The 26,799-nt window shown below is 41.1% G+C and overlaps 1 protein-coding gene across 1 annotated transcript in view; it reads right to left on the reverse strand.

The window, feature by feature from the left end:
- Nucleotides 1-26,799, reverse strand: part of TTC21B (tetratricopeptide repeat domain 21B) — a 3,240,027-nt gene that overhangs the window by 1,572,904 nt on the left and 1,640,324 nt on the right. Inside the window, exon 15 of the mRNA XM_044075355.1 lies at nt 12,359-12,597. Within this exon, the coding sequence (XP_043931290.1) occupies nt 12,359-12,597 (239 nt within the window). The remainder of the gene's footprint in view (nt 1-12,358; nt 12,598-26,799) is intronic.

A 26,799-nucleotide genomic window follows, 5' to 3' on the forward strand; every position in this document is an offset into this window, starting at 1 on the left:
AGCCGAGAAGTGCCCTGGCATCATGCTGCCAATTAGTTCCCAGTGCCTTTATCAATATGGAACATTTTATATATATATATATATATATATATATATATATATATATATATATATATATATATATATATTTATTTATTTACTGTTAAAATGCCAGATTTTTGTGATATAAAAAAATAAGACCACAATAAATCATTTCAAAACTTTTCCCACCTTTAATGTGACCTATAACCTGTACAATTCAATTGAAAAACAAACAAATCTGTCAGGGGAAAAAATATAAAAAATAAAACAAATGCACAATAAGCCTGTTGCATAAGTGTGCACTCCCTTAAACTAATACTTTGTTGAAGTCCCTTTTGATTTAATTACAGCATTCAGTCTTCTTGGGTAAGAGTCTATCAGCATGGCACATCTTGACTTAGCAATATTTGCCCACTCTTCCTTGCAAAAATGCTCCAAATCTGTCAGATTGCAAGGGCATCTCATGTGCACAGCCTTCTTCAGGTCACTCCACAGATTTTCTATTGGATTTAGGTCTGGGCTATGGTTGGGCCATTCCAAAACTTTAATTTTCTTCTGATGAAGCCATTATTTTTTTGATTTGTATGTATGCTTGGGGTCATTGTCATGTTGAAAGGTGAAATTCGTCTTCAGCTTTCTAGCAGATGCCTCTGGAGCCTTGAACCAGGTCTCAGTTACCGCACAGATATCAATGTTCTCCATTTTTAGGAGTGCCTCGAGAGAGTGGATTTTGAGGTTTAGACTTCTAGCATTGAGTAGCATTACTTTTAGATGTTGCATGCTTACACCTGTTACGGTGGTGGTTTTGTCCTTTGAGCTTTGTCTAAAAAAGGCACTATAGGGGTGGCAAGAGCCTTAGCCAGTAACCTGAATCCCAGGGTCGACAGGTGCAGACCATCTCTGGCAAAGCATCGTTGTCTGTCAATCATATCGTCCCAGGCAGACAGATACTGGATCCCCTTTGAATGACACCAGAAGCTTAGCCAATTGTTGAAGTCAATCATTTTGTCATTATATTGTGGTATCATTCTGGGCGAAGGCAGGATGCTACTCAGGGCTAGGGTCATACCTGCCTGGGCCACATGATCCAAGAGCTCTTCCATGTCTCTTTTCATGTAGTCCAGGGAGGTACGTCTCAAGTCATTTTTATGATATTAACTTATGTAGATATAATTTACACATTTTTCTAAATATCTGAACAACCAAGTAACACAGAAAGAACTTCTTTGCCTCATATGAAAGCTCTCGGTTAGGTGAATAAAATGTTGCTGACAGTGTGCGTGTAACTTGAGTGTTTGCGGAGATATTGTAGGTTGTTTACAAAACATTGCAAATGTAACTGTTACTATGTTTACTGTGACTTATGTAATTTGGTTTAAGACCTAGAAACTAAAAAATGCTACCACTATAAAAACACTTTACGCTGAAGAAGTTTGCTATTTATACTTCTTTCATAATCCTTATGATTCCGGAGACATGAACATTTGTTTAAAATATGAGGACACAATTTGATTCTGTGAAAAGGCTTAGGCTCCAGCCATTGGAAGTTACAGTGCAAACTTTTTGAGCTGCATTGATCTGAATGAGTCCTTCCATTTGGATCAGAGGTAGTAGGCAGATGACTGTTGTGTATTGAATGCTGTGACAGCAGTGCCTTTTTATATCTTAGGATGTGTGCTGAGGGGAGGTGACTGCCTCAGGACTATGTCAATTATGTTCTGATACTCCGAGGGTTGGTCATTACAATTAAATCCCCAACCTCCTGAGGCTTCCAGAGTACATCACATCCATTAAATTCTAAAATTAAGGTTAAATTGTCAAAAAAAAAAAAAAAAGTACATCTTATTCACTAAATTTTTTAAGGATACATTGTCCTAAAAAAAAGCATGAAAGCCAAAACCAAAGCATGTAAAAATAATAAAGCTAAAGTTTTCAAGTCATGCTGATTCATTTTACTAGCTATATGCAGTGGTTAAAATAGTATGGAGGTGAATCGTAGCTAAATTGTTGCTATCCGTTTAATGTTTAGTCAATGCTTTTGCTGTTAAATGAGCTTATTCAGATCTGCCTAGGATCTACGGTAAATGTTGTAAAGGGCGTTTTTAAAAATAAAATATAAATTAAGCAAGGTATAGGCTGTGTCTATTTAATATGTTTGTGCAGAACTACGTGGTTCAAGGCCATAGGATTTTTGCTTAGGTGGAGATAATATTTTATGCTACTTATTTTATTATTGTTATTTAACTTCGTAAAAGATAATGGGTAATTTCAAAATGTCAGGATGTTAAGCCAATGGTACGGGGTATGGCTGTAAGCCTGTGAAACTGCGGTTTGGGGTCCAATCCTTTCCCATCAGGGACAGCCATTTCTTTATTGGGTTATAGGATTATAGCTACCCACCATGGTGCTAACTTCAGTTTTAGCCAGGATCTTGTTGATCCCATTGCTTAGTGGTGGAGCATGTACCTGGGGCTGTTATTAGAGAACCTAGAAATTAACAAGGGTTTAATGTTAGCATGGGGGCCCTGTGAAGGCGTTCCTATGTTTTGGTGATGTTTCAGTTCGGAGGATTTATTGGGAACCTTTTGGTATGTGTGAAATTAGTCAATTTAAAGCATATCCTGGGTTACAGTGGGAGCTTTAATTTAAGCCACTGAGTTTAAGTGCAAGGTTTTTTGATTGATACTATTATAGATGCCAGTGTAGGATTAGGTTGGAGTCTGCATCATAACCACGTGTCCAGCCATTCAAATGTTGCCGATGGCAGTTGGTTTAACAAGGGGTTTAAAACTGCCCATTGTGTGAGCTTTTTGTCTTTTCGGACAGTACTCCTACTATCCGCAGATTATTTGTCAACAACAAAAGGTGGTTATGTTGGCTGGATCGGAGTTTCAAACGAAGGCTGTGTACCATGGTGTTTCCTAGGGACCTATGGCGGTTGACCCTTTGATCAGTTTAATTTGTTATATGGGTAGGGAGTGCTGCAGTTGAACAACACGTTGAAACACAGCCCAGTTTTCATTGAAAAATCCAGTCCAAAATCAAGTTAAAAATTAAAGCATTAAATTATTAAAAATCATTAATTAGAGACCTGGAGTCTTGGGGTCCCTAGAATAAGCTGGAAGTGTAGGAATCGAGGTGTTTGTGTGTGTGGGGGGGGGGGGGATACACAACGCTCATCTGCCTACTACCTCTGATCCAAATGGAAGGACTGACTTAATAAAGATTACTTCATGAAAGGAAACAAAACGGCATACTCAAAAGTATTTTTTTCTGATTTTTGGATAAGTTGACATTTATCTGACAGCATTGAAGACATTTCCAAGGATAGCACATTGTATTTTTCTGGGGTTTTTTGTTTTGTTTTTTTTTTTTTTTTTGCCTTGGTCTAGGTTTGTATTTACTTTCACATGTTTTTGCTCCAGGGTTATATTTTTGACTATATATGTGCACACATACACATGCACGCACAAACAGCCAATCAACTAGCATGTTTTAGAGTTAGACAGGCAACTGGAGTGCCCAAAGAAACCAAATGCAAATAAAAAAACATACACTCTCCAAACTCAGGAACCAGAGATCAGAAGTCAACCTTGGATGCTGTCACTTGCAGGCTGTACTGCCATGAATACTGCAGTCTGAAGTCCTACATAGATTAAATATGGCTGTGATATAGGGAAATGTGTAAGAGTCAGCTGCCATGGGAACATGCTAACCATTATAAGCTCATACAATGACACAGTACATCCATGGATATACGTGTGTATGTATGTGTGTGTGTATATGTACACACACACCCACACCTATATATATATATATATATATATATATATATATATATACACACACATATATATATATATATATATATATATATATATATATATATATCTTGCTAGAACACACTCCAGAGAGTGAGTTCCTATAAATGAAGAAAAGAACATCTGAGAAGAACTAGAGAAAAAAAATGTTCAACGGCAACGACATTTCTATGAAGGCATCCAAACTGCTAAAAACTGGACACATACTCTAGATGAGTTAACATGTAAAGTATGTGGGGGCAGGGGAATTATGCAAGTTCAGAAATGTCTACATGAATTCTAAATTTTTTTCAGCATTTACTCTTCATTTGTGCATAGGAACAGCACAGCTGCTACTAATTCAGTAGTTCCATTTTCTTCCTTTAAACTCACAGCATTACATGAACATTTCTGTTATCAGTACATCAACCACTGGCTAATAGGCCAGAAACATATACTCAATCCCACAAAAACAAAAGCAGTGCTGTTAGAAACCAACCATAAAATAAATAAAGCAGCCAGACTCTTTAATATTAAAGATAACAGTACCACCATAGAAACTACCACATCCTTCAAACACCTTGGCATTTTGCTAGGCTAATATCTTAACTTTCAACTACACATTCAAAACACACTTGGAAAGATCAACACACTACTGTTCTGGGCACACCAGCTATTACCTCTTCTGTCCCAGCCAGCCAAAGTTACCATAGGCAAAGGAATACTCTTATCTCAATTTAAATATAGATCACTCATAACAGCTGCGGCCTTAAAGAAAAATTCCACCACCTTCCAAACCATCGCCAATAAAATCTGCCAGTTCATTACTAACTCCCCACTAAAAACACCACTGCCTATCTCTTGCCAAAACTAAACAGCTCCCAGTACATTTGAGAGCCGACCTCCTACTAAGATCACTAATTCATAAAGCACTTTCTCCTGAGATATCTTCCCCTCTCATTCATAAACTTTTCTCCAAACCCCCACATACAATCTCAAGGTTATCTCTCAATCTGAACCTACCTTATTAACTCCAAAAACTAAACTTCACTGCGCTGACAACACATTCTCCATCCTTGCACCTACACTATGGGACTCAATTCCACTCTCAGAGATGTCCAAATGTACTTGAACTTTAGACAACAGCTTAGGGAACACCTCTTCACAGATACAAAGTGTAACTGCAATCACACAGATCACATTACATGAACCCTGCAGTTCTCTCACACTCTTTTATCCCTATTTCATCCTTCCTTAGCTCATCTTGTCATCCCCTCATTTACTGCCTCTCATTCATTATACCTCCCTGTTCTATCTACATATCTCACACTTCTCTCCTTTCTACTCCTTTTCCCTCTGCATGCCTCTCTCTCCATTTCTCTGTCTTCGCCCAGTGGTATCCTTTCCTGCAACTATTTTCACTTGCCTCTTCTAGTGCCTTCACACATCTCTATGTAATGGTATCCTGCTATCCCTGTAGCACAAGCCATCTTGGTCATTATGGCTAGATCTTATCCAAAAAGCTCTACTAAACATAATTCCATTTTCCATCATCCATGTTTTGAATTTGCAATCTACTTCTTGAACTAAATGCTGTAGCATTTTTTTGTCTCTGTAAATATGTATATATTTTATAGCCCTTGTACCTGCAAATGTTTTGTTCATTTCTTATTTGATCCTATTCCACCCAGGCTGCGCCTGCAAATGGTCCATTCAGATCAGTGCACTTCCCCAGTAAACAAGTATAAGTAAATAAATAAATAAAACAAACAAAATAGAAGTTATGTACTTACCATAACGTTCCATGTGAGTTGTTTATCTCACCTTTATTCTCACTGATGGGTTCGGAGCCGATCCTTGGCTCCGACACGGCCAATAGCAAGCTCAAGGTTTGCCAGTAGCTCGAGACCAAGCCCCTTATCCCACAATGCACTGCTGGAATTACCTCAGATCTTGTTTGCTGTGAATAACAGTATATACATATATATATATACATATAAACAACATATACATACCCTCTTATATATATCTGCGAAGAACACTTCCCAAAGGGGAAGAATAAATATTGAATAACCAGGATGGTACTAGCCTCTAAGTCAACAGTCAGCCAGGAGGGGGAAGGAAGGAGGGACATGAGAATAAAGGCGAGATAAACAACTCACATGGAACATTATGGTAAGTACATAACCTATATATGTGAAGTTGTTAAATCTTGCTGTTTATTCTCACTGATGGGTAGCGGCGTCCCTAGCACCCTCAACCTTGGGTGGCTCATGGGAGTATGTTCTTCAGTACCGTAGAACCAAAGGAAGACCTGTCCCTTGAAGCCCTATCTACTTTGTAATGTGTGATAAAGGTATGAGGCTTAGGCCAAGTGGCAGCGCAAATATTGTCAAAGGGCAATTTAGCTTGAAAAGCAGAACAGGTAGAGACAGCTCTGGTAGAATAAGCTTTTGGTTTGTGCATTAAAGGCATGCTTGCATTCTCATAAACAAAGGACATACAATCGGATAACCATTTAGATAAATTTTTTTTAGCCACTGGATTGCCTTTTTCTTGTTTCTGAGAAGGATACAAAAAGTTGGTCTGATTTCCTAATATCCTTAGTTCTGTCAAGATAAAATCTGAGCTGTCTGCGAACATCAAGTTTGTGCAGCATATATTCCAATTTGCTAGAGTGGTTGGGGAAAAAGACTGGCAGTTCAATGACCTGATTGATATTTGACTCAGAACAGACTCTAGATAAAAATGAGGGGTTTGTTCTAAGAGATACTCTATCAGCATGGAAGATCATGTAGGGTGGTCTGACAAATGATGCTTGAAGTTCTGACACTCTGCGGGCAGACGTAATGGCCACAAGAAATATTGTTTTCCAAGATAAAAATTTTAAATCACAAGAATATGCTGGTTCAAAAGGGGGAAGAATAATTTGAGATAGCATAAGGTTTAAATTCCAGGAAGAAAAGGGAATTTTGATCGGAGGTCTCATATGAAGAACGCCTTTAAGGAAGGTTTTAGATAATTTATGGCTCATAATATTTGAGCCACCAAGACCAAGGTGAAAATTTGAGATAGCAGCCAACTGAACTCGAACTGTAGCAGCTGCTGCCCCTTCCTTAAAAATGTTGTTAGAAATTCTAAAATCGAAGATAGCGGAGCTCGGAAAGTGTCAATATTCTGCATGTTGGCCCAAATTGAGAACCTTTTCCATTTGCTGCTATATAATTTCCTGGTAGATGGCTTGTGAGAAGACAAGAGAATCTGTCTTGTATCTTCTGAAATTGAATGAAGCCTGGCAATTAGGGGAAGTGGATTAGCCAAGCAGTCAGTTTCAGGGACTGCAGAGAAGGATGAAGATCCCCTGACGGGATTTGTCAGAAGGTCCGGAACTGGGTCCAAGATCCATGGATCTTCCAACAGATGATGGTGGAGAAACGGAAACCAAATCTGTCAAGGCCAGTAAGGGGCTAGGAGTATAACAGTCCTTCCCAGCGATTTTGCTTTCTGTAAAAATATGGGTATTAATGGGAAGGGTGGAAATGCATAAAGGAGACCCGGGGGCCAATCGTGTAAAAGTGCGTCTCTCGGGGGATGACCGGGAGGTGGTATTAGGGCAAAGTAGCTTCTGCATTTTGAATTGATGTGGCTGGCAAAAAGGTCGTAGCAAGGCTGGCCCCATTTGCGGAAAATCAACTCCGCAACCTGTTGTTTGACAGACCACTCGTGAGGGAGTAATATTGCCCTGCTTAGCTTGTCCGCTATCACGCTGGATTTCCCCGGGATGTGCATTGCTAACAGAAAACGCAGGGACGACACAGCCCATTGCCAGACCCTGAGGGCTTCTCGACAAAGGGGGTAAAGACTTGTTCAAGTACCAGACTACTGACATGTTGTCGGTCTGAATTGCAATAGTCCCCAGAGGGAGAGAGTCCTGAAAGTACTGCAACGCCAGAAGTACCACTCTCAACTCTAGAACACTGATGTGCAGATGTGATTCCTGATCTGTCCATGTGCCTTGGGCAGTCTTTTCCTGAAAATGCCCCCCCCCCCCTATCAGGGAAGTGTTCGTGGTCACAGTGGCTATTGGGGGAGGGAGAACAAAGGGTCTTCTGATTGTGACATGGAGACGTCAACCACCACCGAAGGTCTCTCCTGCAAGAATCCATGATAAGAATTATGTGGTGCATCGGTAGTTTCTGGTAAGACCACTGAGCGAAGAGGAGCCATTGAAGAATTCGCATATGCATCCTTGCGAGTGGTATAGCCAGGATTGCTGCCGCCATCAAACCTAGTACTTTCAATACCTCCGCTGCTGTAGCTTTGTTTTTTGACACCAGTGAGCTGACGTTTTGGCGGAGAAGAGAGACTCTTTCGATACGGAGACTTAGAGTGGTAGTTGAGGTATCTAGCTCTGCTACTATAAAAATGGTATGCTGCGATGGCGATAAGGCAGACTTTTCGAAGTTGATTGTAATGCCTAATTGATGGCAGAGTGTCAAGAGTGTATTGTGTTGCCTGAGTCAATTGATGCCTGGTGGTAGCGGTGAAGAGCCAATCGTCTAGGTATGGAAACACCTGGAATCCTAGACGTCTCAGGAGCTGTGACCACTGCCCTGCATTTGGTGAACACTCTGGGGGCTGTAGTGAGACCAAAGGGCAGGGCTTGAAACTGGTAATGATTGGCTCCCAGCCGGTAGCGCAGATGATCTCTGGAGTGTCTGTTCATCTTTATGTGATAGTACATGTCCTTGAGATCTATGGAGCACATCCAATCGCCTTTCCCTAAAAAGGGAAGAATGGACTGAAGTGTGACCATTCGGAACTTCTCTTTCTTTACGAACTGGTTGAGTCTGTTGAGATCCAAGTTGATCTCCAGTCCCCTGTTTTCTTTGGTACCAAAAAGAATCTGGAGTAAGTTCCGAATCCGACTTGGTCTGCTGGGACTGGTTGGATGACTCTCTTTTTCTAGCAATCTGCGGACCTCTACGACTGCTTGTTCCCTGAGATTGGGTGGAACATCTGGGATTCTCTTTATAGGAATGGGAGGGGAAAAGAACGGTTTGAAGTATCCTCTGGAAATGATGCTTTGTACCCAAGTATCCGATGTTATGTTTAGCCAGGCTTCTGGGTACAAAGACAAGTGACCCCCGACTGCCTCCAGAGCTGAACAGTCGGGCCCCTTTTCAGGGGTGCTGGTAGGACTGACCGGAGAACTGACCACTGTCACCCTGTTGCTGCGGACCCTCTCTGCCACGGGGGCGGCGTCTTCCGTTATAACCCCCTCCTCTGCCTCTAGAGGGGGTTTCTCCATGTGTGTCCTGAAAGGCCACCTGAGTTTTTCGGAACCACATTTTTTCTCTCCTAAGGCCCTTGGGGTAGGGCCGAGTAGGGGTGGAAAAACTGACCCCAACAGCAGATAAGGTCTTGCCTTCCTGCTAAACACCTGGTTAAAGTTTCCTTTACTTTGAGTCCAAACAGTGATGAGCCATCGAATGGGATACTAATAAAGGAAGACTTAAAGGGTTCCGCAAAGGAACAGAGACGCATCCAGGCTGGTCTTTGAAAAGCAATGCCCGAACTAGCGGCTCTAGTCGAACCATCAGCTGCATAGGATATGAGACGCATGGACGAGTTCACCACTGAGTTTAGGGTAGCGAGCTGGGTGTTGACTTTGTCGGCCACTCCTGCAGCTACCGTACCCTGGAGAGTATCTCCTAGTTCATTCAGGAGGTCTCTCTGTAGTCTTGTAAAATGGGTTAAGTAGTTCAGTGATGGCAGAGAAAAAGTCGCTGAACTAAACATGCGCTTCCTATATCTATCCATAACCCTAGAATCTCTGTTAGGGGGATGGATAGAAGAGGATGTCTCAGATACTTCCTTTTTGGTGGCTGCACCTACCACCATGGCATCAACAGGCACTCCTTTTGTCAAAAATGGCTTGTCCACTGGGGCAGATATGAATTTATTGGTTCTACGAGGGACAAGTTCCATGGCCTCCGGTGACTCCCACGCCTTACGAGAGATCAGTTCCATGAGCTCATCGTAAGGTGGAGACACCCAAGAAGCAGAAGGTTGAGACCCAAAAGCCTTCAAGAGCACGGACACATCCTCAGTAAGGGTCTTGGACTGCCAATCGCCCCTCTGACTAAGGATCTCTAGTATCTCTGCAAAGGAGATATCCTCAGAGGGGGATCAAGGGGACCCTTCTGACTCATCTAAGTCCATGTCAGATGTCAAAGACTCCTGTGAGGAGTCTAGGTGCCTCCCCTTGCACAGTCTCTTCCTGGGCACCTCCTCAGTGGGGGGGATCTGGGGAGGTCTCAGAAGAGCAGGGGACGCCATGTGGGGGTACTTGAGGCTCGGGGTCTCTACGCTTAGAGGGATCGGTAGATGAAGGAGACACAGGAGCTTGAGGGGAGAGGGAAAGCTGAACCAATGTTGACGTTGACTTTGGAGACAAAACTCTCCTAATAGCATCGAAGGCACCATGGCTCCAACGAGAAGGAGTGGACAGACCCAACAGTACCGTCCGATTCTCCCGCACCGAAACCCTGGGCTCCGAGCCCGAGGTAGGAGCCGAGCTGATCCGAAACGAAGCCCCGAGAGGAAGAGTCGGCACCAAGTCGGTGTGACTATCCTCCCCAGACCAGACGGGAGAACGTCGGCTCCTAGAGCCCTTGGTCGGCGCCGAGGACATCCGAGTAGATGGAGCTGATAACACCGGTGCGGGTATCAGCTCCAAAGGTTTGACCACCATCGGTTCAATTTCCTTCGGCTCCGAGAGTCCAGTACGGCTCGGAGGAGTAGACAAATCCAGTTCCATGGTCTTCGGTACCTACAAGCTGGTCGGGGCCGACAACAATTTGGCAAGTCCTGGTGCCTGTAAAAAGCTTCTGCACTAGCCGATCCATGTCCAAATCTGAAAGGCTGACTGAAGACTTAGCTGAATGCACCGAAGGTGCTGACTGGAGCAGAGATGAAGAAGGAACTTCCGAGACTGGCTCCAATACTGAGAACTGGCTCCGAATCAAAGGTACACTCGGTTCCGATGACTGTGGAACCAATGACCCTCTTTCTGAAATTTTAGCCTTTGTTGGACCTTATCTGAAGACTTGGATTTGGAGGACGCACTAGTACCCTCATGGCTATTCAAAACGTCCGAAAAAGATTGCTGTAGCAATCCCCTGTCTGTAAGTTTCCTTCTTCTCTCCAAGAGGACTCTTGAAGAAAAGGAGTGGCAAATGCTGCAGGTGTCTTGGAGGTGTTTAGCCCCCAGACAGTAGACACATTGAATGTGTCCCATCAGTGACGGACATTTTCTGCCCACAATCTGGGCATTTTTTGAATCCCAATTTGGGATGGGATTTCTCCTTATCATCCAACATATTTAAAGGAAAACACAGTAAATTAGATCCACAAACAACTAAGCCCAATCCAGGCACTATCTATAACAGTATTATATATATACAAACATAGATACAAATATAGGGCTGAGAGACCCACAGAAAAAGCCTGACTATTATAAGGATTAATAGTAGAGAAAAAGGGCTAAAGGCCCATACAAACAAAGAGGCCAACAAGGCCCCAACTTTTAAACTATTTATACTATCTAAGTATTTAACTATAGAGTAAATATAATAGTACTAACACACACTATATTTTTTAAACAAAAACGAAAACTTTTTGTAGACTTGCTGTTAATTTTTTTTCTAAAATGGTTCGAGCTAGCTGGATCACAGAGATCTCTCTTGCCGCGGCAAACTAGATCTGAGGTAATTCCAGCAGTGCATTGTGGGATAAGGGGCTTGGTCTCGAGCTACTGGCAAACCTTGAGCTTGCTATCGGCCGTGTCGGAGCCGAGGATCTGCTCCGAACCCATCAATGAGAATAAACGGTGAGATTTAACAACTTCATATTAGCTGTTTACTTCATAAAGATATTACTGTAGAAGAAATATCTATATTTATTCCAGCCAGATTAATTTAACAGAACCTGTGTGCGCATAATATTATACCAAACATACAGATTCATCAGAAAGCTGTTGTGCACTTATTTTTTCTGTTTTACTACACAGGAATTATAGGACGGCTACATTAGACAAAATGGTCAATCTTTGTAAACAGGATTCAATGGCAGCAAGCATAAAGCACCACAAGCACAAACATACTAGATAGAACATATATCATATCTGGATTTACTTGTTATTGCTATAATCCCTTCTTGTGAAGGTCATCGGGTATCATTGCTTAGGAACACTTAAGAACTTGTTTGCATGTCCAAAAATGCCAAGACAAATTCCCATGACCTACAGCATTTTCTGTCTAGTAGCTGATGGCTTGTAAAATATCTGCTTAACACAATACTTTGCTGTCACATTCTGCAAGTTTGCAAACTTCTCAACATGCCTTCTCAAGCTTACTCCCAAAGTTGAACTTCGCAGATATAAACCTGTACCGTGTTAATGTTATCAACATAAATTTTATCCTGGATGTTTTACATCCTATCATCAAATGACACCAGAAAGAATAGAATCTTACCTGTAACAGCTCAAATATAATCTTTTGTCTTTTCTGTGATGTAGATAGATATCAGCCATCTTCTGCTTGGCTTGTATGAAGTATGGTTGTTCTGGCATAATATTTCTTAGCATGCTAAGTGCCAATTCAGTGTCTCCTTGCATCAAAGCCAGATCTGCATTGGCTATGGTAATACGCAACTCTTCTGATGTACCAGAAAACTCAATGATGGCATCTTGCATTACTTTAGCAGCTTCATGCTAGGAAAACAGTACATGTTTACAACAAACACTGATTATATTTAATAAAGGACTGAACTTCTTAACTGTTAGAATATAATGTCTTCAAACTTTCATTATGTGATAGGCAGTTGGCAATTAATATAGTTGCTTGGTAATTAACGAAAAAATTGCTTAATTCAAAATCATAGTCTAAATTAAACATGCAATTTTATAAAAAATAAATATAAGCAAATAATCTTATAAATGAACAGACTATGGGTAAGGCTGTGCAGTGGTGCCTAAAAGAACAAACGACTTTAAACACCTGATCAATACGAGGGTATGACTATCCAAACTAATGGCTGCTTGATCAGAGAGGTCTTGGAGAAGTACTGGAGATTTCAAAGATTATGTACCCAAATTAGTTTTCATAAACTAGAGAATTCATTAGTACAAGTAAAGAGGATTATGTGGAAAGGAAGACTCAGCTTGGCTACAAGTGAGGAAGAAATGTCCGTTTTGTTCAGAATACTGTAAATGGTTTCTGAAGATGTAAAAACATTGAACAGCTATTTAAGAGAAACAAAGCAGACAAAACTTATATGGAAAAAGATGAAAGAGCAAGGTCAAACTATAAGGAACCTGTGCACAGAGCTGCAACAGGAGAAAGAAAAGACCAACAACTTTGACAACCTATAAAGGTGACAAAATCGCCATCATGTCTTGGGCATTCCAGAAACTATAAGACAGAAGTTCTGCTCTTACATGAAAGACATGCACAGAAAAAAATTACCACACAGCTAATCAATTATATCAGAATGTATCCACAGGATGAGGCACGAGACAGAAAAAAAATCAGCATACTGAAACATGTTTATGCTGGTATTATTTAGACAACATTTGTTCCATTCACTCAGACTCTGTCTTCTTCTTCTGTTTTATATACTGTGGTGCATTTTCTTTACACTGTTTTCCTTGCATTCTTCTTTCAATTGCACATTTAAACCAGGAAAGAAACCAAAGCTGTGTCTCTTGTGAGTCGCACAGAAATAACAGGTCAATTAAACTAATGTACCTGTGAACTGAGGGTGGAGCTAGGAACTAAACCTATTTAAGGAGTAAAATAAAAAATTCAAGCCTTTACTGGAAATGCTCATGCAAACTAAATTGCTATAACTGAAGGGTTAGTTTGTGTTTGCTTTCTTGTATTTTTTATAGCGTGATGCATTTCCTTTACACTATATTTCACTTGTGCTCCGCTTTCAACTGCATATTTAAACTAGGAGAGAGACCACAGCTATGTCTTTTGTGAGTCACGGAGAAAGTAAAATTTCTCCCACCCTCCCTCACTGCTGCTGATGTGTTTTACACTCAACTGTCTTTCTCGCTGCCTACTCTTATGTTAATTTGACCAAATATTTTCTTCCCTCTCCTCTTTCATTGGCTATTGCGAATAAGTACAACATTTTCACTTTGTGAAATCAGTCCACTTCAGCTGTTTAAAATTTACTGGCCATCCCATTGTATTCCATAGAGCCAGAATACAAACTGCCCAACCCCTTCCATTCCATCTTGCTCTTTTAAAATGAGTGGCTTTCCCCTTAGACTGCTAAAGCTTGATTTACCCCATCTTTCATATCTACTTAGTGCACAGTGCAACTCTTCAGATATTAACCCATTATTAATCCTACTTTTAAATGTACAGCATCTAGTCTAAGACTACCAATTACTGGAGAGCCCACATTCTGACTCTTAGAAGTCATCTTGACATTTGTGCTTCTGTTTTGCTCATGGTGAGAGTAGGACCACAGGGTCATTCGTTTCTGGAGACTGACGATCACCAGAAAGGCTGACAAGTGCTTCATACATGCCAGTTTGAAATCTGTGTTTACATTTTGCTCCTTGTGAGAGGAGGAGCGGAGGGCACTGATTTTGACGGTTTCTGACTGGGCAGAGAGTGCCTTTGTTGGACCTTCCTAATTGGTCTGGTTGCTATTCAAGGCATCTACTAGGAAAAGGCTACAACAAGCTTATAGACCCCTGCATCATCTGGAGCTTGTGACCTGCTTCTCTTTTCCACTATCTTCATTATCATCTCGGTGGATACGGGCATCCTGATGCAATGTAGAAATTGCCTCATGTTTACTAACAGCCAGCTAATTCTCAAATTGATAAGGCAGTGACAGATGTATTTACACAATGTCACTGAAGGCAAAGCTCCCACATAAACTGATCCACATTAGGAGTTATCAGTAGAGCACATGCTGCACCCATCACACACAGTTCAATGTAGACACACAGACCCACATATGCAGAGGCACTACCTTCTTAAACCCAAGAGACTTCCTAGACAAAGTACACAAAAATGCCCTCAGCAGCCCCAAATGTACTCTTCCAAAACACCACCCACAACACATACTGCTATGTTTCATGGAGCCTCTACTTCTAAACCCATAAGGCAAGCCAACACACAATCTAACATTCTGGTCGGAGACTCCACTGTGGCACACACTGATGTCCTTCTCACCAGGCTGACTAAGGAAAATGTCATGGTCAGTTGCTTATCAGGGGCCATGATCTTCCAATTATGCACACACTGAAGTCATTGGACCACAAGTACCAGTATGACTCAGTCATAGTCCATGTGGGTGTAAATGACCTGAAACATATTTACCTACACTAGATGAAGAGAAATCATGGAGCTCTTGAAATGCGTGTCCCAGGCTGGTATGAGCCTACCTTTGAGCAGCATTTTACCTTCTCCAAGGATAATGCCACATTACGAGCAGAAGATTACGGGTTTTAATAACTGGCTAAAATGCTGTTGTCATTCTAAGGGAGTGCAATATTTGTCAGCATGGAAGGAGATGGTCAACAGTCCGCACTGCTTTGCGAGGGATGGTCTGCACCTCTCCCCGCTACGCTTCTGAATATTAGCTAAAACACTGTCCTTCCCCATAATGCCTTTTTTAAACAATGCCTAACTGAAAGTACTTCTGACACAGCAAATCAAAACAAAGAAAATCTAAAGAATGTTATTGCTCAATGATAGTAGTCTAAACAGAAAACTACACTCCCTACAAGCTCTCCTTACCCTCAAGAATGCTAATGTATGTGTGGTCACAGAGACACGGTTTAAAGCCATGGAGAATACACCGGCCGTATAAGGCATGCCTTTCACACATTTAGACCAGCTACTACACAGACACGGACTAAAGGTGGAGGTGTTTCGAGTTACATCAAAATAATTATACCACACGGCTGGTCAAACAGGACAAAGCACTCACGTTTCTCTATGTTCAAATCACCATAGCCAAAATCGTATATCACTTTCTTGCAAGCTTTAAGTCCCTCTCTATGACCCAAGAAACCCTTAGCATGTATTTCAACTTACTGGAAACACTCACCATTCAACATAATATCATATTCATGGGTGACTTTAACTGCCCCACTATTAACTGGAAATCACACATTCGGGCACAGAGATTCATTGATTTTGTAAACAGAAACTCCCTAGACCAGGCAGTCAACATGCCAACAAGGGGTGCAAACATACTGGATCTGGCACACATCCTAGTGTAATGTCTTCTTTGGTAAGGTCAGGCCATAAAATGATCACCTTTGAAGTACAAAAAAAAAAAAACCCAGCTAACTAATGTTCAGTAACTACTCTTAACTACTCTCAGGCTATCTACTATTAACTAATTTCTTGGCAAAATTTCAAGCTTCCATAAACCCTGAGAATACTGTTGCCTGTGTGGAACTGTTCACAGAAACCATATATACAAGCTCGTTACAATGAGGCAGCTGTACCCACCAGTAAGAAGTGCAGAACTAATTCGAAAAAAACAGGCCACCCTGGTGGAACCACATCATCAATAGGCTGTATAACAGAATAAATAAATCAAGGCAAAAATTAGGAGGTGCAGCACACAGCAGGACAAAAGCACTCCCAAACTAAACAAATAAATCAGAGGAAAAATAAAGCCTACCAAAGCCAAGTCTGCGGTAGATTTGGCCTCAGAGGTCAAGAACAATTAAAAGGAATTCTTTAGCTATGCCTCAAAGGCAATACACAATTGTGTGTGGAACCCATTGTTACTGGAGCCACCTATACTGAGCCGGAAGATTTAACAAACCTACTGGAACCTACTGGCAGACAAATTCAGCTCTAACTTTTCCCCCTGTCTCCCCCCTCAACCTCCACACAGGAAATACCACCAAATATAACTCCCCCTACTATGACTATGGAACAGGTCCTCAAAACTTCCTGTACAGTCAAGAATACTGTACTGATGGGCTCAGACAATATCCCAGGATGCCTTCTAAATGGCATGAAACATGACCTATTACGTCTTCTGGAATTGCTATTTAACTGTACTCTGCAAACAGGCGTTGTGCCATCTTCACAGCTTGGAAACTACAGACCCATAAGTCTCATTAGCATCCTATGTAAAGCCATGGAAAGAATTATCACAGAAATGATCAGTTATGACACTTGATCCAACCTAATTTGGTTCTGTCAAGGGTAAGTCATGCTCAATAAACCTGGTGGACTTCTTTGAGAAGGTCACCAAAGCAAAGGATGAGGCCAAAATGATTCATACTGCCTACTCTGACCTGACCAAGGCATTTGACACAATATCCAATAATTAGAGGCAACATGGGACATATGCAAATGACCCTTATGCTGTGCCGATGATGACTTTAAAAGGCTGAAATATGAATTTCCACAGCTGGGGGGGGGTTGGCTTTATTGGCCTGAATTTGTCTATAAATAACCTTAACAAAGAAAAAAGTCATGGACATTCAGAATTCCCATTTAGCTGAAACACCTGATGTGCTTAAAGGGTTATTTGCATACATCCCATATTGCCTCTAATACAATAGGTTTAAGGAATCACATAGTGGAAAGCATAGCCTTCCTAGATTTTTCTTGTAGTTTTTACTGATCAGTTTGTCTGTGTGACCTTTTTACTCATTGTTTTAGTTTGTTGGTTAGGATATTTTGCAGACACCCTAATGATTATGGACATCAGCTGGGTATGACAACTCTGTTTCCACAGGTTAGCCAAACATTCCACTTATGCTGTACTGATGATGCCATAACAAGGCTGAAACATGCATGTCCACAGCTAGGGGGATCTGGCTTTATTGGCCTAAATTTGTCCATAAATAGACAAAAAGAAGAAAGTCATGGACATTCAGAATGGTCATTTAGCTGAAACACCCGATGTCATTAAACAGTCATTTGCATATCTCCTATGTTGCCTCTAGTACAGAAGGTTTAAAGAATCACACAGTGGAAAGTCCAGCCTTGCTAGATTTTTCTTTTAGTTTTTACAATATCCCATTTGAAGGCATTGTTGATAAAGTCAAGAGGTTAGGTATAAACCCTTACGTCACCCGAAGTTAGAACTGGGGAGTCCACCTCTACAAAGTGGCCAGTCATAGGATGTGTCCCTCAGGGATCAGTCCTGGGACTGCTCCTTTTTGACATTTACTTCTCTGAGGCCAATGCAAATTTCAAGGGCCTCTGGCTGACTAAATTTGCAGAGGACTGAAAATTAGGAGCGGTCATAGAATCCTCTAGCAACACAAATGTTTCCAGGAAGGGATGACACAGACAAATAACTCATGTTCGAGCCACAGACTAAAACTAAATGTCAAGAAATGCATAACAGTATCCTTCAGGAACTCGTCCACCCTTGGAAACTATCATACTGACAACACACCCCTAACAGTTGACTCAGTAGTCTGGGACTTGGAGAGACACGGACAATCTAGCCATTGACCATCACATGTCTACAATAGTGAGAAATCATTCTACTTTGTGCAACTTATAAACAAAGGTACAGCATCTAGGTCCAAGGAGGTCACTGTTCTATTGTATTCAGCATTCATCAGACCTATCATTGAGTATAGTGTCCCCTTTGGTATGTACTTAACCAGGTACATCTAATAACTGTAATGTCCATGGGGGTTCCTCAGTAAAAGAACACAGGATGTAAGTAACATGCCCTATGCAGACCACCTCAAATCCCCATCCCTGTATTCTGTCTCTTTCGGGCTTGTTGAGGGGAGATCTGTGCCTGGCATACAAGGCTTTATTAGACCCTATCCTGATGGACTTCCTGCATATCTGCAAAGGAAATGGCAGCAGGATCACCCATTCTAAAGACTTAAGCCTTGCCTGCGATATAAATAAAACCTTTTGGAGAAACAAGTATGTATCCTAGAGGCTATCCCTTCTCTGGAACAGGCTCTCCATCCATGTGAAGCAAATTTATTCCTTAATACAATTCAAGTATAACTTGGACAATTAGATGGGGAGCAGGAAATTCATCTCTGGTTTGGCACCTATGTCTCTAATGGACACAGTCAGCATACAAATGGTTCATCTCCTAGGACCATACTTATAAATGTTTCATCTCCCAAGCCCCTGCTTACACTTATCAAGGGTACCAGAACCGGTCAGAGATTTCAGATGCATTAGCTAGGCTTACAAAGGCCCTTGTGGCTGCTAACCTATTATATACCTATGACCCTACATGAGAGGGAGAGAAAGAGAGACCCATGAGGGAAGAACTGTGAGCCCTGTGATTTGACTCAGAGGTGGCCAATCCAGCACAGATATCAGTGAGGTGAAGGAGGAGAGACTCCAGCAAAAGCCTTCAGAAGCAACTCAAAACTTTACACTGCAGCTCGGGAAACAGGAAAAATAAAGTAGGTCACAAGAAACACAGCACTTCAGGGAATAGCCAATGGTTTGTTGGTCCAATAGAATGATATGGAAGGGAAAAAGGGAAGCTGATTCCCAAATGAGATGCAATTATGAAAAAAAGTCTGCAACAATGATGAGAATATTCCACATTCACTTAAACAGATACCTACAGAAAACTACAAGAAAGCTGAAAAAAATCTGCAGTTACAAGTGTCCACATCAGACAAAAAAATCCATCCTCAAAATCCATGCACAACAAAGCAAAGCAATACATACAGTCAATTGGGACACAGAAGCAGGAGTATTTCCCAATGCAGAAAAGCAGAAATCAGGAAGAGGAAAAGATCAACTTATTTTTTAAGGTCAGAAGACAAAGATGAGCACTGTCACTGGAGGACCTGATATTCCTGGATAGATCCTTGGTTGACACCTGGTGAGATAAGGGAGTACTCATGAAAGAACAAACCACAGCAAAATGAAAAAGGTGTACTATGAGAAACAGGTTAGCTGCTAATTTAAAAAAAATAAATATTAATGTGGGAAAAGATTAGGTACATACACCATGTATTTTCTCTATGAAAAGGACATGTAATGCGGCAAGACTGCTCCTAATCTTGATTCACAGTAAACCACAGGGGAAAGAAATTTCATTGCACATCTGTGTATTATCCATACTCTTAAATGGAGAAGGAAGATTGGTTAGCAAAAGAATGTACTGAGTTGTTGAGCACAATCTGTATGCGATTTTGAGGGATAGAGTTGTAATAAATGCAAAGACCTCCTGAAAGACAGAATATATGCCATTAGGTATAAGAAAGGACAAATACAGGGCTAATAAGCCAGAGAGGTGCAATGTATTAAACACTGCCAACACCAGGCTTCAACAGTAATACATAACGGAAGATGACAAGTTCAGTTAAATGGTAAGACTTAAAGATGGAGGAAGTCTTGTACTGTAAATGCAAGAATGCCTCCACATACAACTATATTGTTTAGTAACAGTGCAAGGAAGGATCTGGGTGGGGCTGCAACATTAAACCACACTGAAGGTGAAGGGAATGTAACTATATGAGACCTTATAAATATGTATGAAAGCATGTAAAGTAGTTTGAACTCCAAGTAGCAACTATGAACGAAGTTTCTGCTACAACTATGAGTTGAAATAAACAAACACTGTAGCAGTCTGTATTTTCTGCAATCAGACCTGAATAAATGACTAAATAAGACAAGTGTAAGAGAAAGAACTCCTTACAAGATGCTATAAAGTGGAGATGATGCAAATGGTATCAAAAGAGGGCCCAAACGCAACACACTTCCAAGACTGAAGTCAGTATAACCACAAGAAGGCTTGAGAACTATGCAACTCAGAATAAGTGGTCAGAATGTAAAACCATTAGTGTAGAATGAGGCCCTCTCTGGTCGAATGTGATCATTCAAGAGGAGAAGGTTTGTAAGGAAACCCGAACAAACGTAAAACCAGACAATCAACAGGAAAAAAAACAGTTGGAAATTAATGTAAAGTTTTTAATCAAGGGTGACACATAAATAAGGGGAGCAATATACAAGCTGGACAAGACAGAGTAACAAAAGATGGCTGCCCCTCCTGGCAGAGCTAGAAACTGTTAAAAGTAGGGGGCAATGCCAGTTAATACAGCTTTAACAATTAGGAAAAACACAAAACCACAATACTAACATAAAGTAGCTAAGGTACATGAGAAGAATGGGGGGGGGGGGATTATTCTCACCCATGTCAATCAGTCGGTGATAAGGCTGAAATTACTATACTGAGTATACAAGCATTGAATCAGTATGTACCAATGTAGGTTTATTGTTTAGCACAATGCTGGAAAAGAAGGAAGATGCTTAAGAGATGAAAGATCTTGGGGACTATCTTCAAAGAGACCATCCACATGAATGGAACATGTACTACAAATGCTTCATAGAGTAAGTGAGGAAAATGGAAATATACAGGTCTATAGAACAATTCTGGGATAAAAGTAAGAAGAAAAGGGACAAAAAGAGACTTGATAAATGCAATATATCTGAAAAAATGTGAGCAGTAATAACAGACCACTGTGTTAAACAGAGTAAAGTTCAAAGTTTAGTACTTTAGTATATATCTGCAATCAATGCGTGAAAACAGTACAAAAAGAATACACCTAGGGGGCATGCTTAGTCAGAAATATTTAAGCAAATAATGTACTTTAAGGTGTAATATGGAAAAAATAAGGTTGGGTAAATTGCACTTGTAACAGTATATGTTTTAATTCCTCACTGTACAAGAGCCTTTTGGCTATGTGTCATATGTAGTTACAGGCTGACTTAAGATCGGAGGAGAAAAATGGAGACCTGGACTTACAGCCATCTGTTGTCTATCATCAGTGTAGCTCCTTTTTGACACAGCCCAAAACTGGAATATGAAATTTCAGATGAAAGATATTGGGTCCATTTTTTTTCTCCTGCAGTCATCTGAAACATTGGAAAAGCTCAGGAAAATTTTCAGATAAAAATCCATCTTTTCCTATGTAAGAAAAGCCTTTTGGTGAGAGGTGTCTGGAAGGTATCCCAGAAACACAGTCCTCTGTGATGAAGGCAAGAAGGATATCTGTATATTTATCTGGAAACCTAGACTGTTAGAAGAGATGAAAAATGAAAAGTTATATATTCACCATAACATTTCATCTGTGCTGTCCATTTTCATTCTTCCTCAGTTGATGGGTTCAGATCCGATTCCTCAGATCCAACTTTGCTGTTGCTATAGCTCATGGCAACCAAAAACTAGAGCTTCTCCCTTACCCATAATGTACCAATCCAATTAGCTCAGATCTTGTTTGCTGCCTTGGTAGAAAGTAAAAGATGAAAATTGTTATGGAGTAGCTACATCTGGAGTTTATATAAAAATGTGAGGACATACAGGTCCACAAAGCACTCATTCTTTAAGAAGCCTTAAGGATGGGGGTTGGTGGGAGGGGAGCTGAAGAAGAATGAAAATGGACTACACAGATGGAACGTTATGGTGAGTACATAACTTCTTTATCCGATGATGTCAATTTTCATTTTATCCTCAACTGATGGGACAGAGTCCCAGCTACCTAATTTCCAGGGCAGACTCAAGAAAGGATATTCCTGAGCACCACAGCACCAAAAGATGCCCTTCCTCCAGAGATCAGATCTAATTTCCAATGAGTAATAAAGGCATGGGGAGTAGCCCAAGTAGCTGCTGCACAGTCATCATCCATGGACACTCTGGAATGAAAAACTGAGGAAGTGGCCATGGATCTGGTGGACTGGGTTCGAACAGGTTTTATCAGAGCAATGTCCAATTTGTAATACACAAAGGAAATGCAATTTGTTATCCATGTAGAGCAACTTTGGTAACTGGTTTAACCCAGTGTTGGTTCCTCATATGAAACAAACAATTGATCAGAATTTCTGATGTTTGTTGTCCTATGAAAGTAAAAATGCAACTGTCTATTAACATCCAATAAATATAAAATGTATTCACCTTTGATATAAAATTTGGAAAAGGATACTGGCAAATTAATCGATTGATTTATATTTGATTCTGACACCACCTTTGGAAGAAATGATGGGTTGGTATGTAAGGTAACTCTGCCTTTATGGAAAATTAAGTATGGAGGTTCTGAGCACAATGCTTGGATCTCAAAAATTCTTCTGGCAGAGGTAATGGCCAGTAAGACAATTGCCTTCCATGAAAGATATTTGAGTTCACATGTAGCTGAGGGTTCCAAGCGAGATTGTGTAAGAGACTGCAGCACAAGGTTTAGGTCCCGGGTAGAATCTTTAAAGGGTAGCCTTAAGTGTAAAGTGCCTTTCAGAAAAGCTTTGCTCAAATTATGGGACGCTATTACTCCAACCTGAAAATTGGAAATTGCTGCAAATTGTACTTGAACAGTAGAAGAACTACCTCCTTCTTCAAAAAGATGTGCAAGAAATTCCAATATATTATGAATAGGGGCTGAGAAAGGCTCAATATTACGGTTTTGAGCACAAAAAATTTTTTTTTCCATTTGCTGGAGTATAGTTTTCTGGTGGAAGATCTATGGGAGGACAAAAGAATATGGCAGACAACAGAAGAGAGCATAGGCTGTCCGGCTATTAATAGAATTGGAGTAGCCAGGCAGCCAGCCTGAGACTCGCCATGTCTAGATGTATCATGACAGTTGGGTGGTTGAATGAGGTGAGGCCACAGGAAGGGAAAACAAATTTGTCAAGGCCAATAACGGGCCATGAAGATGACCTTGCTCTTCAAATTTGCAGCTTTCTGAAGAAATTTGGGAATTAATGGAGTACGAGGATAAGAGTAAAGGAGACTGTGGGGGGTCAATCATGAAGTACAGTGTCCCTCAGGGGTTTCCTGGCGGGGGGGGGTTAGGGCAAAGTAGCTGCTGCATTTGTTGTTCAGGGAGGATGTGAATAGATCACAGCAAGGCTGGCCCCATTGTCAAAAGATCATGTTCGCAATCTTTCTGTTGAGGGACGATTCATGAGGTAGAAGAATGCACCTGCTCCGTTTGTCTGCTATCATGCTGGACTTCTCCAGAATGTATGCTGCTAAAAGGTTGGAAAAGATCACCCACTGCCACACTCTATCATCTTCTCAACACAATGGGTAGGATTTGGTTCCCTCCCTGTTTGCTGATGTACCAGGCAACTGACATGTCCGACAGTACTGCAATTGTCCCCAAAGGGAGAGCATTCTGAAATGCCTGCAATGCTTACAGCACTGCTCTCATCTCCAGGACATTTATATGCAAACTGGCCTCTTCGGGGGAGCAGGTGCTTGGACTGCCTTCCCCAGATAATGCCCCACCTAGCTGAGAAGCATACATGGTTACTATTGCTTTGGGCTGAGGGGGAATGAACACACAACCTTGTAGAACCTGGTCTGAATGAATCCACCATTTTAGATATCTCTTGCAGATGTGAATGATTCTTATCTTATAAGACACTTGTTGATAAAGAATTGATCAATGAGTAGCTAACATCCATTGTAGAATTCTCATGTAAAACGTGGTGAGTGGTACTAAGGTTACTGCTGCCACCATCGATCCCAGAGCCTGAAGGAGTTGATGCTTGGTCAGAACGGTAATAACCCAGTCATCTTAAACATGGAAACACTAAGAATCTTTGTAGTCTGAGGTGACTTGCTTCTACTTCCATGGACTTGGTAAACACCCTGGGGATTTGCAGTGAGTCCAAAGGACAGTACTCAACTGATAATGACTGGCTCCCAGCCAGAAGTAAGTACCTTCTGGACAGTTTGGTCATCTTTATGTGATAGTACGCTTCCTGAAGGTCTATAGAGCATATCCAGTCATCCTTGCCCAGAAATGGGAGAATGGACTGAACTGTGAGCATCTGAAACTTGGTTCTTTGTACTCTATTTTTTAGTTTGGAGACATCCAGGAATGGTACCCAGTCCCCTTTTTTCTTTGGCACTAAAAAGAACCTTGAATAACTTCCGGATTCTATCTGGTCTGGCAGGACCTCTTGGATTATTCTTTTTTTAGCAGCTTTTGTATTTAAATTTATGCTCGTTCCCTCTGACTGGGTGGAACATTTTGGATTTTCCTTGGGATTGCGAGAGAAAGGGAAAAGGGTATAATATATCCTCTAGAAATGATCCTCTGCACTCCGGTATCTTTTGTTATATCTAGCCAGGCTCCCTGGTGCAAGGATAAATGTCCTCAACTGTCTCCAGAGGTGGACAATTGGGTCTCCTTTCAGGAGCACGGGTAGGGTTTGTCAAAAAAAGATTCCCTGGAACCCTGGTTCAATGGGCCTCCTCTGCCATGGGGCCATCTTTGTCCACTCGACTTCCTTCCTCTGCCTCTGGGGGAAGCTCTTCCACGCGTTTCTTGAAAAGGACCCTGAGACTTCTTGAACCACATTTTTCATGTTGATTCCTGGAAAAGGTTCTTTGAGGAGTCAAAAAACACACACCCAAGGCAGACAGGGTCTGCCCATCCTTTTCACATCTGGACAGTGTGTCTTTTACCATGGGACCAAATAAAAATGTTCTGTCAAAGGAAGCATTGATAAAGGAAGACCTGAAAGGTTCTGCAAGTTCACAAAGGCGCATTCAGGCAAGTCACCTTATGGAAATGTCTGACCCCACTGCCCTTTAAGTTCCTTCCTCTACATGTGAAATCAACATAAATGTACAAATTGAATATGGACTGTAGGGTCATCAGCTGAGAAGTAACAGATGCCTGAACTTCATCAGAAAGAGCACTCGAGAGGGTATGTGACAGCTCCTTCATCAAGTACATCTGAAGCCTAGTAAAGTGTGCCAAATAATCCGGAGACCTCAAAATGGAGGTTGCTGATGCATAGACATGCTTCCCAAATCTGTCCATCACCTGCAACTCCCACTTGGGGGGATGGACAGTGGAACTTTCCTCAGCTAGTTCCTTCTTGGTGAGTGCCACAGTGACCATGGCATCAACAGGAACCCCCTTCCCCCAAATCTGTATCGACTGGTGGTGCCATTATCCTATCTGGTCTATGAGGAATGGGTTCTGTGGTATAAGCGTCCTTCCACACCCACCGTGAGATCAAATCAATGAGGTCATCTGTAGGCAGAGGGATTCAGGAGGTAGAGGATCCAGTACCAAAGGTCTCCAGGAAAACAGATTCCTCAGACGTAGGATTCCTGGATGACCAACGACATCTCTGCCTAAGGATTTCTAGGATGTCTCCAAAGGAGACATCTTCAGGAGGTGATCGTGGTGACCCCTTCACCTTCATCGAAATCTTTGTCTTCAGTGATCAGGGAGTCTAAGTGTTTCCTCTTTTATAGTCCTCTTCTTAGGTCCTCAGTGGGGTGCTCTGGGGAGGTATCAGAAGAGAAGATTACAATTCCCCAAGTGGCAGCCTGGGGTTTTGGTACTGGCTGTAAATAAACAATGCAGGTTCATTGAGTTATCAAAAAAAAAAATTTTTTTACACACATTAACGAAATGGTGGTCAGCAAAGGCAGATACAACCGCAAAAGTATGAGGGTAGGAAATTTGGCTATGTGTTCCACCTGTCATAATTTGTGTGTGGGGAAAACAACTAGAGCCCTTTATAAAATGATTTATGAACACTGTTTGGCTATTAGAAATAAAGACACTAACAATGCTTTAGCCAAACATGCCCTGGAGTGCTCTAACTTCAAGAAATTTGCATTTTTTGTGTTGGATGAAATAGATTTGACTCTATTTGTTACAGAATTCAACAATGCCCTGGAAAACAAGGAGCTCAGATGGCAGGTTTTCCTTAGGGCAGATAGTATTCTTGGTCTAAATGAGACCTTAAATGTTAAGTCTTTTAAATAATAGGCTATACTATTAAATAGTTTATTTGACAAACATTTTTATAGTAGGCACATATTTGTATGTGCTATATGCTTTTTGTACATATGTCAAGTGTTATATTTCACATTTTATATTTTTGCCTGTAAGAAAATGGTATGTATTAATTAATAATTAGATGAATGGACATTTGAT

The sequence above is a fragment of the Protopterus annectens genome, chromosome 6.part1 (genome assembly GCF_019279795.1).
Source record: "Protopterus annectens isolate FY-2018-M chromosome 6.part1, PAN1.0, whole genome shotgun sequence".
In the NCBI taxonomy this organism is placed as follows: domain Eukaryota; kingdom Metazoa; phylum Chordata; order Ceratodontiformes; family Protopteridae; genus Protopterus; species Protopterus annectens.